This window comes from Lipotes vexillifer, unplaced genomic scaffold (assembly GCF_000442215.2).
Source record: "Lipotes vexillifer unplaced genomic scaffold, Lipotes_vexillifer_v1.1 scaffold1518, whole genome shotgun sequence".
Taxonomy (NCBI): domain Eukaryota; kingdom Metazoa; phylum Chordata; class Mammalia; order Artiodactyla; family Lipotidae; genus Lipotes; species Lipotes vexillifer.
Window position 1 is genome coordinate 636,680 of NW_006789830.1, and position 13,066 is coordinate 649,745.

The window sequence follows — 13,066 nt, forward strand, 5'->3', positions numbered from 1 at the left end:
AAAGAGTGTGAGACCGCCAGCTGCGAGACCTTGCTTCTAATCCCAGCTGAGCAATCTTGAGAAGATTACTTCCCTTCCCTGGGCCCCTGTTCTCTCAACTTCAAAACAAGGGAGTTGCACTGGTCGATCACATGACCAATTCTCTCCTGTGTCCCGTTCTCTCCGTTTTCAAATCTATGGAGCCCTGACTGGGAGATGGCATTTATGTTTCTCTCTCTCACCCACGCTCCCTCCAGGGGAGGAGCTTACTGGTGACTTCACTGGCCCATGGGCTGTGGGCAGAAGGGACAGGGTGCCAGTACTGAGCAGAAGCTTTGAGAAGCACTGCAAGTTTCCACCCATACTCCTGTGCTCCTGTGCTTGGCTAGAAGAACACACCCCAGTAGTCCCTGCTCCATTAGCCTGGGCCCCAACATGAGGAGAAGGCCTGAACCCAATACACAGTCAGAAGCTAAGTCCAGCCAAGCCCAGCAGAACCAAACCATCTTGCAGACCCATGAATGGGACATAAATGCTTGTTGTGAGACAGTACGATTTTGGAGTTGTTTGTTACTGCAGCCAAAGCTGATCCATACACCACGTGACAGGAAAGCATGTCTCGCAGATGCGCACACCAGGGACTGATCAAAAGCCTGCCTGAAGGAGAATGAAGGGCAGCTGGAAGGGCCCCTACAGGAAGGCTTCCACTGCTTCCGCTTCCATGCCAGAGCCACACACCTCCATATGGAGACACACCTGGTTTTTGGCATCAACAGCCTGTGCCTCAGCAGCAGTAGGAAAGGAGTCTGGTAGGAGAGGGAACTAAATTAGAATGCCTCAAAGTCAAATTCCTCCCCATCCACAGTCCTCTCTCTTGCACAGGCCTCCAAGCCTGGGTGGTCTGTTTCTTTCACTGCCTACAGGCCGTATTTAAAAGGCTATTGAACTTAGGGTGGAGGTACTTAGGGTGGAGTTTAGCCAGCAGGGAGGGGCAGCAAGATGCTTAGACAAGTTTACAAGTTCCAGCATCACTGGTCTCTGGCTGCTGTAATCAGTATGCAATTCTCCAGGCCTCTCTGATTCCCAGTATTAAAGGACCCCAAAGAAAATGAACACCCTCTCAGCCCAGTTCTAGCTAATAGATGTTTTCTTGCCAAACAGAGTAGTGTAGCATATTTGACATAATACACAAACTGATGTGCGGCGAGGACAAATGTGGAACTCTGGTACTCTCAGTGCTGCAGCCTAGGGGCTAACCTGAGAGGTCCAGGTTGGGGTGTATGACCAGGGCTTGAGCACGCTTCATTCACTCAGAGAAAACCGGGGTCATTCCCCACCTCCTCAGTCACTTGGATGAAGACTTCAGAGTTGACAGCCACACTCATCTGTTGGGAAAAACAGAGAGCCCTCCACCAACCAACCTAACATAATGGAAGAGGAGGGAACGTACATTTGGGAATGGTGTAAGGGAACAAGCAGGAACGGCAGTGGTGGGTTTCCAAACTTTTGCTAAAACACTGAAGGTTTTAAAACAAAACCTTACCTGGAACAGACACATATATAAACAGATGAAAGTGCAGAAGCTCAGGGTGAAGCAGGGGTGACGTTTCAGAGCCTGTCTGTATAGCATTTTATTCTCCACTCCTCAAAGTGGCTCCTGAAGTTGTGTGTGGAACCCCAGAACTATATACACTTTGCAAACCACTAGGCTAGCGAAAGCTTGGGCATTAATAGGCTTAAAGAAAGCTGGGGAAAAAAGGGAGCAGGTATCATCATAGCTGTTTCTGGGCATTTTGCTGTGAAGAGAACGGAATTAAATGTATAGGCATCCTTTGTCATGACTTGGCAACGGTGGTGCACACAACAGATAAGAGGCCTTCCACAACTTGCTTGAGGCAGGTGGACTGACCAACCTACCTTTCTCAGATATTTTTAGGACAAGGTTCCTTATTCTTATCTTCAACTGGGAAGGGCAGATTTGCTTGGGAAACACTTAGATCTTCCTCGTTTGCTCTGCTTCCTCCTACTCTCTACTCACCCCTCAAATCTAAGCCGCTGGCCCCTCCTGAGCTCACAGGTCTCAAGCCTGGTGCCACCTCTGCTTTGACCTTCAAGAGGGAGGGACCCTGAGGGATATGTCTAACTCATCAGTACGCAGCTCCCCATTTCCGGTAGAGACCAGCCCCAGACCCACCTATGCACACCACATCCATGAATCCATACATCCCGTAGCAGATCTGGAAGAGGAGGTCTTGGCGCTGCCATTTTGCTGAGGGGCTGAAGGTCGACCAGATGAGCCAAGAGATACTGGCGATGAGGAAGAGGGAACCCAGGATGGCAGCTGCGATCTGAACCTTCTCAATGACTGTCAGAGAGATGGCCTGCCACTGCAGAGAAGAGAACAGCGGGTTAGCGCTTGCTTGGATGCCCTCACCCCACGTCCATCCCATTCTCATCCGTCCTCCTTCTGCTGCCCCAACCTCTCGCCTCTGGATTTAAGCCTGGGCTTTCCAACTTGTAATGCGATGGCTATTTTTGCAAGTTCCTGAGGCTGACACTGTGCTTTTGATGTGGAGGAAACCTGTATCACACTAAATGATCAGAAGTCTTTACAGGGAGGGGGTTCTGGGCAGGCATGGCTGGGAAGGAAGGCCTTTGTGGTTGATGAGGATACAGACAGAAAAATGGGAAGAAAAAGTGGAAATGCAGAGCGTTCCGGTCCCCAGAATATTCTTTTCTGAGCAACACATTATTTTCTCACTAACAGGTGCTGAGAGGGCACAGGCCTTTTTTTCTTTTTTTCTTTTTTTCACTTGTTTTCTGCAACAACACTTGGCATGTCATTTAATATACATGCTAGAGATGACCAATTCAACAGACAAAGAGAGGACACAGGATGTGGGGGACAGGTAAGAAAAACAGTATAACTTACTGACCGTACACGAACACTGAGATTTCAGGGGTTGTTTTAAACAGAAAAAAGCACTATGCTAATAGCAGTATTGATGGATGGGTTGAAGGCTAGGGTGTGGGTGGGTTTCCACTCCAAAATTCTATGAGTCTATGGCGGGTCCAGGTAGCATAGGCCTAGATGAGCCATGAGTTGGATTTTAGTTTGGAATTTATTCATACTGTTGCTCAGCAAATATGTACTGGGTGTTCTCTGTGTGTCAGGCATGCTGCTAGGTGCTGAAGACAAAGCAGTAAGCAAAAACATACAAGACTTCTGCCTTCACAGGGCTTTTCATCTAGGGAACACAGACAACCAAATCATTATTTACTACAGCAATCCATCTGGAGTAAGAAAGGGAGGGACATGGCATGTGAGAGCCTACGATAGGGGGTTTCACTTCCCAGAGGAAGCAATGAGTTGACTGGGAATTTACTGGGCAAAGAGAGGAGGGAAGCATGCTCCAGTAGAGGGAAGAGCATGTGCAAAGGCCCTATGACAGCAGAAAGCCTGGTGAACATGAAAACCTGGAAGAAGACCAGAGAGGGCGGAGCAGAGAGCAGGGAGTATGGGGTGAGACGACTGGGAAAGTGAGAAGGGAAGACCACGTGGGAGCTTGAAGAACATGCACAGATTTTTGACTTTATCATAAGAGTAAACATGATGCTCTTGAACAGTTTGTTTATTTGTTTGTTTTTTTGCGGTAAGTGGGCCTCTCACTGTTGTGGCCTCTCCCGTTGCGGAGCACAGGCTCCCGACGCGCAGGCTCAGCGGCCATGGCTCACGGGCCCAGCCACTCCGCGGCATGTGGGATCTTCCTGGACCGGGGCACGAACTCGTGTCCCCTGCATCAGCAGGCGGACTCTTAACCACCGCACCACCAGGGAAGCCCTCTTGAACAGTTTTAAGACGGGAAGTGACAGGACCAGGTTTGGGAAGGTGGAGGGAAGGACTACCTCCTGACTGTAGCAGTTTGCATAATGCCCTGGAGAGAGCATCTCCAGGAGGCATTTCAGGAGGCATTTCAGAACTCTCAAGGAAAGGCGGACAACCTTCCTTCTGCCAACAGTGAGCCCTCCCTGCACATTAAATGTCCTGGATGGAAGCACTGATTCTGGCTCCAGCCAGGACTGACCAGAGGCCCCTAAGGAACTGTAATTACTGGAAAACATTTTGCTTGCTAGTCTAGAAGTAGGACATTAGCCTTTGCACTTAATTATACAGGTCGCATCCCATCACAGGTAATTGGGCCTCTACATTTTCCACTCTCCAGCCTAGGGTTACACATAACAAAGGCATTTTCCAGAAGATGGCCTGATCCAACAGGCTCCTCTCTTAGACAACAAATGCTTCTTCCAGAGCCTGCCTCCTGACTGAGCTTTTTGTTTCCACCACTGTGACATCAATACCCTCCCTTTCTGCTCCAGATTTCACAAACCCCAAATGGAGAGGCACAGGAAGCTCCCCTTAATCCCTAAAGCCCCTTCCTACCAGCCCCTAAGCCCCCTGAGGAAACTAAACAGCGCTCCCGACTACAATTTGAAGCAGGAAGGAGAAAGAACAGGACGGGGTGATATGCACAAGGCTCTCCTGTGTGTCCGACGGGAGGCTCCACAGAGCTGCAAGGAGAAAGCAGAGGACAGGAGAGCTCTGCAGTCTCCCAGGGAGGCTGGGAAGCGGAGAAGGGCTCCAGAGGCACCAGGCTGTGCCACCGCCAGACCCCCAGAGCTTTGTCCCCAGTGAGATCCTGATCGCAGTGTCCTGAGACTCCTCCATGCCCTGCAGTGCAGCAAATGGAGAGACAAAGAGGAAAGCGCATGAAGACGGGATGATTCCTTCCTTACGACAGGAAGGGGAAGTGAGCAAGGGCCAGGCGACCCAGTCCTAACCCAGCTCTTCTCCAGCTTGTGGACTGTGACCTAGTAGAAGTCAATAAATCATCAAGGGACTTCCCTGGTGGTGCAGCGGTTGGGAATCCGCCTGCCAATGCAGGGGACACGGGTTCGAGCCCTGGTCCAGGAAGATCCTACATGCCACGGAGCAACTAAGCCCATGCACCACAACTACTGAGCCTGTGCTCTGGAGCCCGCAAGCCACAACTGCTGAGCCCGTGTGCTGCAACGGCTGAAGCCCGTGCACCTAGGCCCTGTGCTCCACAACAAGAGAAGCCACCACAATAAGAAGCCCACGTACCACAATGAGGAGGGGCCCCGGCTCACCACAACTAGAGAAAGCCCGCGCAGCAACAAAGACCCAACGCAGCCAAAAGCAAATAAATAAATAAATAAATTTACCAAAAAAATTATTAAAAAAAAAATCATCAAGACTTCCAAAAAGTGGAGATAGTTGGTCCCTCCTGCTTCCTAGAGTATTGTGATGGTTAAGTGAAATTAATCAGTGCTCTGAAGGGTACACGCTGCCATCATTTCTGTTCTTCATCATGTTTCAGCAGAAGTACAGCTAGGCATGTCAAGGTGGGCCTACTTATAACTGTACTTAGCAAACTCCGTGCTGGGCACTGCAGGGTAGAGGTTTAGGGCCAGACTCAGAAGTCAGAGCCCTTGGATGTAACCCTGCTCCACCAGGGTGACCTTGGACAAACTGCTGACTCCTCTGTGCCTCTACTGTTTCATCTGTAAACTGGGAATAATAATAGTGCATTGGGTTGTTTTCAGTATTAAATGTGATAGTGTATGGGAATACCTAGAACATTGACTGGTCCCCAGTTAGCACTAACTAAATGTTCATTAATATGATTGCAGTTCAGGTGTAGCAAAGAGGATGAGAAGCAGCCACAGAACCTTGAGACCACAAGGCTACCCTGAAATGCCTCCTTTCTCAAGGGGCTCTTTCTAGAAACAGAGCTTGCAGAGGGTCACTGAGATAACGTGCTGTCTTGTCCACTGTTTCTCACAGCATCGTGTGGGGCATGAACCAAGAGGTGAGAGATCTGAGACCTGGAAGAAACGTTCCTACTCTAACGGCAGAGGTAACTCCGGCACCCCATCCATTGCTCTGCTCGCTCGTGGTAGGGCCTGCCTGCTCCATCCTGTACCACAGATGTTCGGGCTCGCCTGGGAGAGCACAAGTTGCCCCACCATGGCTGAGCAAGCAGCCGTCTCACACTTGGCTGAGCCCGAGCCCAGGACATGCAGTTGGGACAATCTGGGCCACAACCACACAACACTGCTGCCAGTCCGGACTACATTCTTCTTCCGGTACTATCTGGAAAAGTGAAACGGCATTTACCGAGCACACACCATGGAATGCGATGGTCCACTCACAATCCACAAGTAACAGAATCAGAGAGTCTCCAGTGACTAAAAACTCACCGTTAAAGACACGGTAGTAACTTAAGAATAAAGCCATAGATCAAATTTGTCAGTACTGCCATCTGCTTACCGCACTTATGACATTAGAATGACCTTTACCCCCAGGAAAAAGTTATCCCTAAATGGTTCTTCATTTTTTGTGTCGAGGGCTGATTCCTGTTTATGAGCCAAGGGCGGGGCCAGGGGGGCACTTGGGGGTGAGCTTGTGGGGTTGGACTCTGACCCTTTTCCAAGGTTTGAATCAGCTGAGAAGGAAGGGAAGAGTTAACGCACTCCAGGGCGTGGAGTCAGCTCCCTCACGGCACTGCTATTTTAAGACACTTCAGGATTTTGGAATGAATGGCTAAAGATGGAACCAGCGCAGGGAGAGGCACTTCTTATTCTGACCCCTTGCTACACTATCAGGATGGCCGAGGTGCCTGGGGGCTCTAATGCCTCCTTCCGGAAATAAGCCTCCCCGCTGTTTCCAGCTGCCCTTCATGCAAAGATCCCATGCCACCATCACCCCCAGAGCACCTGCCCTCCTGGGGCTGCAGGATTGACTCCCTCCCACCCCCTCGGCGAGGAGGAGAGAGGCAACGGGTGCCAAGCTGCTGAGTTCCCACCCTCACTAGCGCGCTGGTTAATTGATTATGTGGCAGCTTACCTGGCTGACCGTGCGTTTGTGGAGGTATTTTCAGAAGCAAAGCGCTCTCTCTGTGTGTGTGCCTCGCAGGGGGAGCTGTGTGATTTGGAGGATTTACGACGTGGCGCAGGGCCTGCCAGCTCCTTGGGGGTGTTGGATGTATCCAGGCAGGGCGGGAGGGGTCGGGGAGGACGGTGGGGGAGCCCTTAGTTCTGACGGGTCCGACCCTGTGTGAATCTGTTTCGCAGAGCCCACCCGAGCCCTGGCCCCCCTGCCCTGGCCCTTCACAGACAGCTCTTCAGAGTCTCTCCCATTTCTTTCTTCCTTCTTTTTGCCCCCTCTTCTCTTTTCCTCTGCTTGCCTCTCCTGTCTCGTCTCCATTTTTCTCTAGTCCCTTGTCACAGGAAGGATGGTCTGTGGGCCAGCCACATCCGCATCATTCGATAGCTTGTTAGAAACACGGGATCTCAGGCCCCACCCCATGTGCCTGAATCACAGTCTGTGTTTTGACCAGATTCCAGGTGAATGACACATTCAAGTTCGGAAAGTACCACTGAGTCTCCTCTCTCTTTGTTTCTTCTTTTCCGCCCTTAGCTTTACCACTGTCTTTCTCCTCACCCTCCCACCCTATCTTTTTCCCCCTCCTGCACTCGTCTGTCCTCTGCTCTTCCTTGTTTTTTCCTCCCTCCTTCCCTTCCTCCCCTCTTTTCTTCCTATTCCTTTTCATTATCTTTCTGATTTCATCCATTCATTCAGTCATCCATGAGCTCACTTATTCTCTCTCATCTGATTCTCCACATTTCTTTACTTCTATATCTATTTCTCTCTCTTGGCCCCAGTCCCTTTCTCCTCTTCTGGCTGAGGCTTAAGAGAAAACACAAAAATTCTTTCACCCCCTCCTGCCCAGTTGCCATCCGCGGTCTCGCCCACCTGGCCCATATCGTTCTTTTTCTCCAAACCGCCCAGACTCTAAGGTGAAGTTGTCCTCCCGCCGAAAACCAGGGGGTGTGGGAAACCCCGGGCCGGAGCCCCAGCGTCCCAGCGGGCAGCCCCCCGTTGTACCTGCAGAGGGTTCTTTGTGCTGATGGCGATGACGTGGTACTTGTAGTAGCACAGCTCGCAGCTCCAGCAGCCCCGCTCGCTGATCCACTTGATGAGGCAAGGCTGGTGTGTGCACTTGACCGAGCCGTCGCAGCGGCACGGGCTCAGCAGCTCCCCCTGCAGGGAGAGAGGCGGAGGGTGGTGAGGCCCGAGCCCCACCGTCTGGGGGTGGCGCTGGGGGTCTGGCCGCCTGAGTGCTGGTTTGCCCCCGCCAGCCCTCCCTGTCTCGGGGCAGGCTTAGTTGGGAGGCCCCAGACACTAGCGGGGAGGCCTGGCCTCCAGATCCCCAGCTTCCGTGAAGTCAGCTAACAATTCTGAGCCCCCAGCTCCTACTCTGTACTGCCCAAGTCCTAGGGTTTCTGTGGAAATGAGTCGGGGGATTTCTGTGGAAGCCCTCTGCCATCCAAAGGGGGTGTCAGCCTAGACAGGCTTCTCTCTAAAGGCTCAGCCAGGGGTCTCAAACTCAAATGCTCTCAGGGCCAGACAGGCGACACAAGTGACAGAAGCCAGCTGGTGGAGATTAGGACGGAGTGGAGGGCCCAGACCCCAGTTACAGGGACAGCCATTATCAGCTGTACATGTGGGAATCTAGGTGGCACTTTTTAATGTAAAATATCCCCATAGTCAAATGTCAACAGCGAATCCAAGTTTTGAATACAGTATGTCGTGAGGATCATTTTGCCTGAGTCCGGAGCTCTGGTCCTGAGCTCTTGCACTCTTCTGAAGGACAGCCCATAGACACCCAGGTCCCCTCTGTGAAGCCTCTTGCCCCTGGTCCCAGAGTGACAAAAATATAGCAGGCAGGCCTGGATCCTGGGGACCTAGGAGGCTGGGCAGGTGCCCTCTCTGAAGGCCTGGGGCCCTCTGGGCACGTCCCTTGGGCCTGGTTGGGAGTGACTGGGAAGCCCAGCCTGGCGCAGGCCTCGAAGCAGGGAGGCAAAGACGGTGGCTGGATTTGAAGCCCCTTGTGAGTGGACCGCAGAGCTGGACTCAGTCTCCAGAGCACCCTGCGACCATACGTCACATGACCACGACTGAAGCCTGCATCTGCTTCCTGCTGGGCCTGATGCTGCGGCCCCAGAGGACCTCCTTGAGCCTCCCTCGCTGACTCCACTTCTCTCCTCTCCCCTCCCTTTCCCCTCTCTCCCCCTGTGTGTTCTTTTTCTCCCTCCTCACTCGGGGTCTATCATTTCTTCTTGCTGACTCCTGTCCACCCAACGCCTTCATATACCTTCTCAGGGACTTTAGCAGTGGGGCCCACCCAACTCCCCAACCTGTGCTCCCTTCTGACCTATCCCATGGCCTCCCCCTTCCTTACTTCCTATGCCCTCCCTCCCCCAACTCATCTATTTTGGGAAAATGTCTTCTGCCTCGCTCCTATCAAAGGACCCAGGAGCTGCCATGCACAGCCCCATTCCCTACTCCCCACGGTGATGTATTTGAGATACGGCCACTTAAGCCATGTCTCTGTTAGTTTGGGGATTTCACTATTCAGGAAACCACATCTTGTTCCCAACTTCGAATAAGCAGGCACAGGAGCTCCTGACCTATAAGTTACAGAGCTTCATTTGTATATTTAATCATGCTCTTGGCCGTAGACTGTAGAACCAGCCATTTCCTCCCAAGATGCTTGGAATCATCTTTCCCTTTCACTTCAATTCTATCATTCAAAGACTGCCCCTTGGCCTGGATGTGTTCTAGAGTGTCCTTTGGCACCTGGTATACCTTTGGCACCAACTGCTTCTCTGTCTTCATGATGGTTCCAAAGCCACCTCCTACAGGGAGTCATCCCTGATTTCTCTGGTTGAGTGCAATGCCTTGATCACTGAGGGCCTTATCAGCACAACCTTATGAGGCTCTCTGCATATGCCTGTCTACCTCCCAGAGGAGCCCTGGAAGGCAGGTATGGGGGCGGTCATTCATCTTTGCACCCCATTTCCCCAGCGCCTTGCTTATTCTCAGCAGGTCCTCAACAACCTTTGTGTTTGAGTGAGTGAAAACATAAGTCAGGTGTCTGCTCAGGTTTCCTGCCTGGCCCTTAGGAACGGGGATGAGACTGCCCACTCCATAAGAATGGGAACCATGTCCATCTTGTTGACCTTGGGACCCCAGCACCTCACTCAGTGCCCAGCACTCCCTGTATATACGTACAATGAAGGAACATGGTGGCAGAAATGCTCAGGGTGCCTCATCCCCATAAAGTCCTCCCTGGTTCCCCACTCTGATCCTCCAGTGTTGACAGGCCCCCTCACTGTGGCTGAAGGCCTGGAGCCTTCCTATACCCGCTGTGAGAGCACTTCCCCCACGTGTCTCTGGGTCACTACAGTGTGACCCTTTACAGAAGCAATATGTATCTTATATCCATCTTTGCACCCTTAGCACCTAGTACGGTGCCTGAAACAATTAGACAATCCATCCCACTTTTTTATTTTTTGTGGCCATGCCCCACGGCATGTGGGGTCTGAATTCCCCGACCAGAGATCGAACCTGCGCCCCCTGCAGTGGAAGCAGAGTCTTAACCACTGGACCGCCAGGGAAATCCCACACTCCATCCAACTTTAACAGTGCAGTGTGCACACAGCTGTTTGATGAATAAGAGGTTTTGCTCCTCTAGGCCATGGCCAGCCTCTGGCTCCAGGTGGGCAGCGGTGGCTCCAGGGAGAAAAGTAGAACAGGCAGGAGATGCCCACATTGCTGGGCACCCACCACAGCCATTGAGGCCCTTGGTATTGAGAAGCTGCCGTGTGGCTCTGAGAAAAAAATAGGAGGGGGAGGTTGGGGAGAGGTGCTGAGGGAGAGGCAAAAGCCCTCATTATTCATGGAAGTATTTCTTAGGCTGGTTAATTCTAAAGGATGAGCTGGGTTTGATTAGTCGGGTTGTTAAGCAGCCGTGCCAAATTGCCAATCAAGTAAGAGACATTACTTCCGGTCCCTGGCAACGGTGCCAAACAACAGCAAAGGCTGTTCTCCTTGCTTTCCAAACAGCAGCAGTGAGACAAGGGAGGAAGAGCCGCTGGCCAGGCATAACTGATAACAAGACCTGGGCTCTCCAACGTGGCTCTGGATGTGGGACCATCACTGGAGCCCCCGAGTTATCTGGAGAAGGAGGCAGCATGACCTGGCCTGGTCCCAGTGCCTGGCCACAGGCCGAGAGGCCAAAGGTATGCAGTTTCCCCTGGAGCTCCCAGTCCCCCACGCTTTCCCTTGGCACCAGTCAACCCAAAAGGCAGGATAGGGACTTGCTTTCGGTGCCACAAATATTAGAAAGCAAGGACACCAAAGCTGTTAGAAAAGTTTAACTTCGATGTAGGAGGCAATCCAGGATTTTAGAAAGAAGAACCTGCAGAGAAGCTGTTTTAACCTTGGCATTCACGTAAGTTTTTAATTTTATGATTTAGCATATTTTTATGAACATTGGGGAGGAGGGCCATAATCTTTTTTTGTGTTTAGGACTTCTAAGAGGCCTGAACCTGGACACTGTAGCATCTTTGACTGGTCAACCTCTGCTTCTTCAAGAAAGGAAAAATGGAAATGAGCCAATAGCCAGACAGGTTCAGGTTAGACTGAAGGAAGGTGTTTTTGCAGTAAACTCTATTAAAGGTTAAAACGGTGGAACGTGGAAATTGAGGTGATAAACATCTCTCCGTATAACAGAGACCCCTATTGAAAAGGTTAAATGACCACCTCAAGGTTACTCAGCCAGGGACTTCCCTGGTGGCGCAGTGGTTAAGAATCTGTCTGCCGATGCAGAGGACACCGGTTTGAGTCCTGGTCCGGGAAGATCCCACATGCTGTGGAGCAACTAAACCCGTGCGCCGCAACTACTGAAGCCCGCGCGCCTAGAGCCTGTGCTCCGCAACCAGAGAAGCCAACCAAAATGAGAAGCCTGCACACCGCAAAGAAGAGTAGCCCCCACCCGCTGCAACTAGAGAAAGCCTGCGCACAGCAGAAAAGAGCCAACACAGCCAAAAATAAGTAAATAAAATAAATAAATTAATTTTTTTAAAAAAGTGGTCACTCAGCCAACCGGTGGCATGGCCAGAATGTAAAGCCGGGTCTTTCTGACATCAGACTCTGAACCCGCACCTGTGCCCATGGGTCTCTTCTGTGGTCCAGCTCCAGCCCTTCCGCCAAGTCTCCCATGACGGCCAGCTACAGACCCATCTTCTCTCCCTGCGTCATCACCCACAGTTTGGCCCTTAATCAGTCTTTAGTTGTTTACTCTGGGATTTGGGGTGCTCCTGCATAACCCACAGGACTGGGCACGTCATAGCTGCACAATAAAGGTGCATTTACTGGCTGGACAGGCACCAGGGTAAGGCAGAGGACAGGGCCCTCTGGCCCAGCTCCTGAGGGTCCAACCTTTGGGCTGGAGGATTCTTACAGACTTGTCTGCAGTGTTCAGTAAACTCCGCAGCACAGAACAGCTCATTAAATGCAAAGGGCACCAGACACTTCCTCAATGAACAGCTTGGAGCTTTGGGGCCCAGAGACCACCCTGGGAATGACTAAGGCAAGAAAGACGGATCTTCTCTAATCCCCGGGCCCCCATGGGGCACAGTGTAAGGGACAGGTGAAGAGCATGGTTTTGGGAGACCAAGTCCTTAGGTTTAAACGCCTCTTCAGCTCTTACTGGCTGTGCAAACTTGGGCAAGTCTCTTAACTTCTGTGAGGCTCTGTTTCTTCGTCTTTCCATTGCAGGCAACTCTTACCTCCTCAAAGCCTGTCTGTAAGAATGGAGTGAGATCGTGCATGCAAAGTGCTGGACACAGAGCCTGGCCCAAGTAAGTCCTCTTGTGAAAATATTCCAATTCTAACTCTCCTTCCATAAGGACTTTAGTTTCATAGTTTTTTCTACTACAACTCTAATCTATGCTCCGACGATCAAATAGGTAAGACGGGAGCCATGCCTTAAGTAAAGGGTCAACTAAGCCTAGAGGGAGGTTGAGATAAAAGAAATGCCTAAGAGAGTCCACCCTGGTGAGGTGGGTAAGGGGTCGGAACACAGGTCTCCCTTCTGGCCCAGGACTGTCCTCTGTGTTACCAGGGATCACTGAGAGTGTTTGGGGGCCCTCTTTC

The 13,066-nt window shown here is 51.5% G+C and overlaps 1 protein-coding gene across 1 annotated transcript in view; it reads right to left on the reverse strand.

Annotated features, from left to right (window-relative positions):
- Positions 1 to 13,066, reverse strand: part of MARCHF4 (membrane associated ring-CH-type finger 4) — a 104,896-nt gene that overhangs the window by 17,297 nt on the left and 74,533 nt on the right. Inside the window, exons 2-3 of the mRNA XM_007462854.1 lie at positions 7,949 to 8,104; positions 2,174 to 2,366 (exon numbers count right to left, since the gene is read on the reverse strand). Coding sequence (XP_007462916.1) covers positions 2,174 to 2,366; positions 7,949 to 8,104 — 349 coding nt within the window. The remainder of the gene's footprint in view (positions 1 to 2,173; positions 2,367 to 7,948; positions 8,105 to 13,066) is intronic.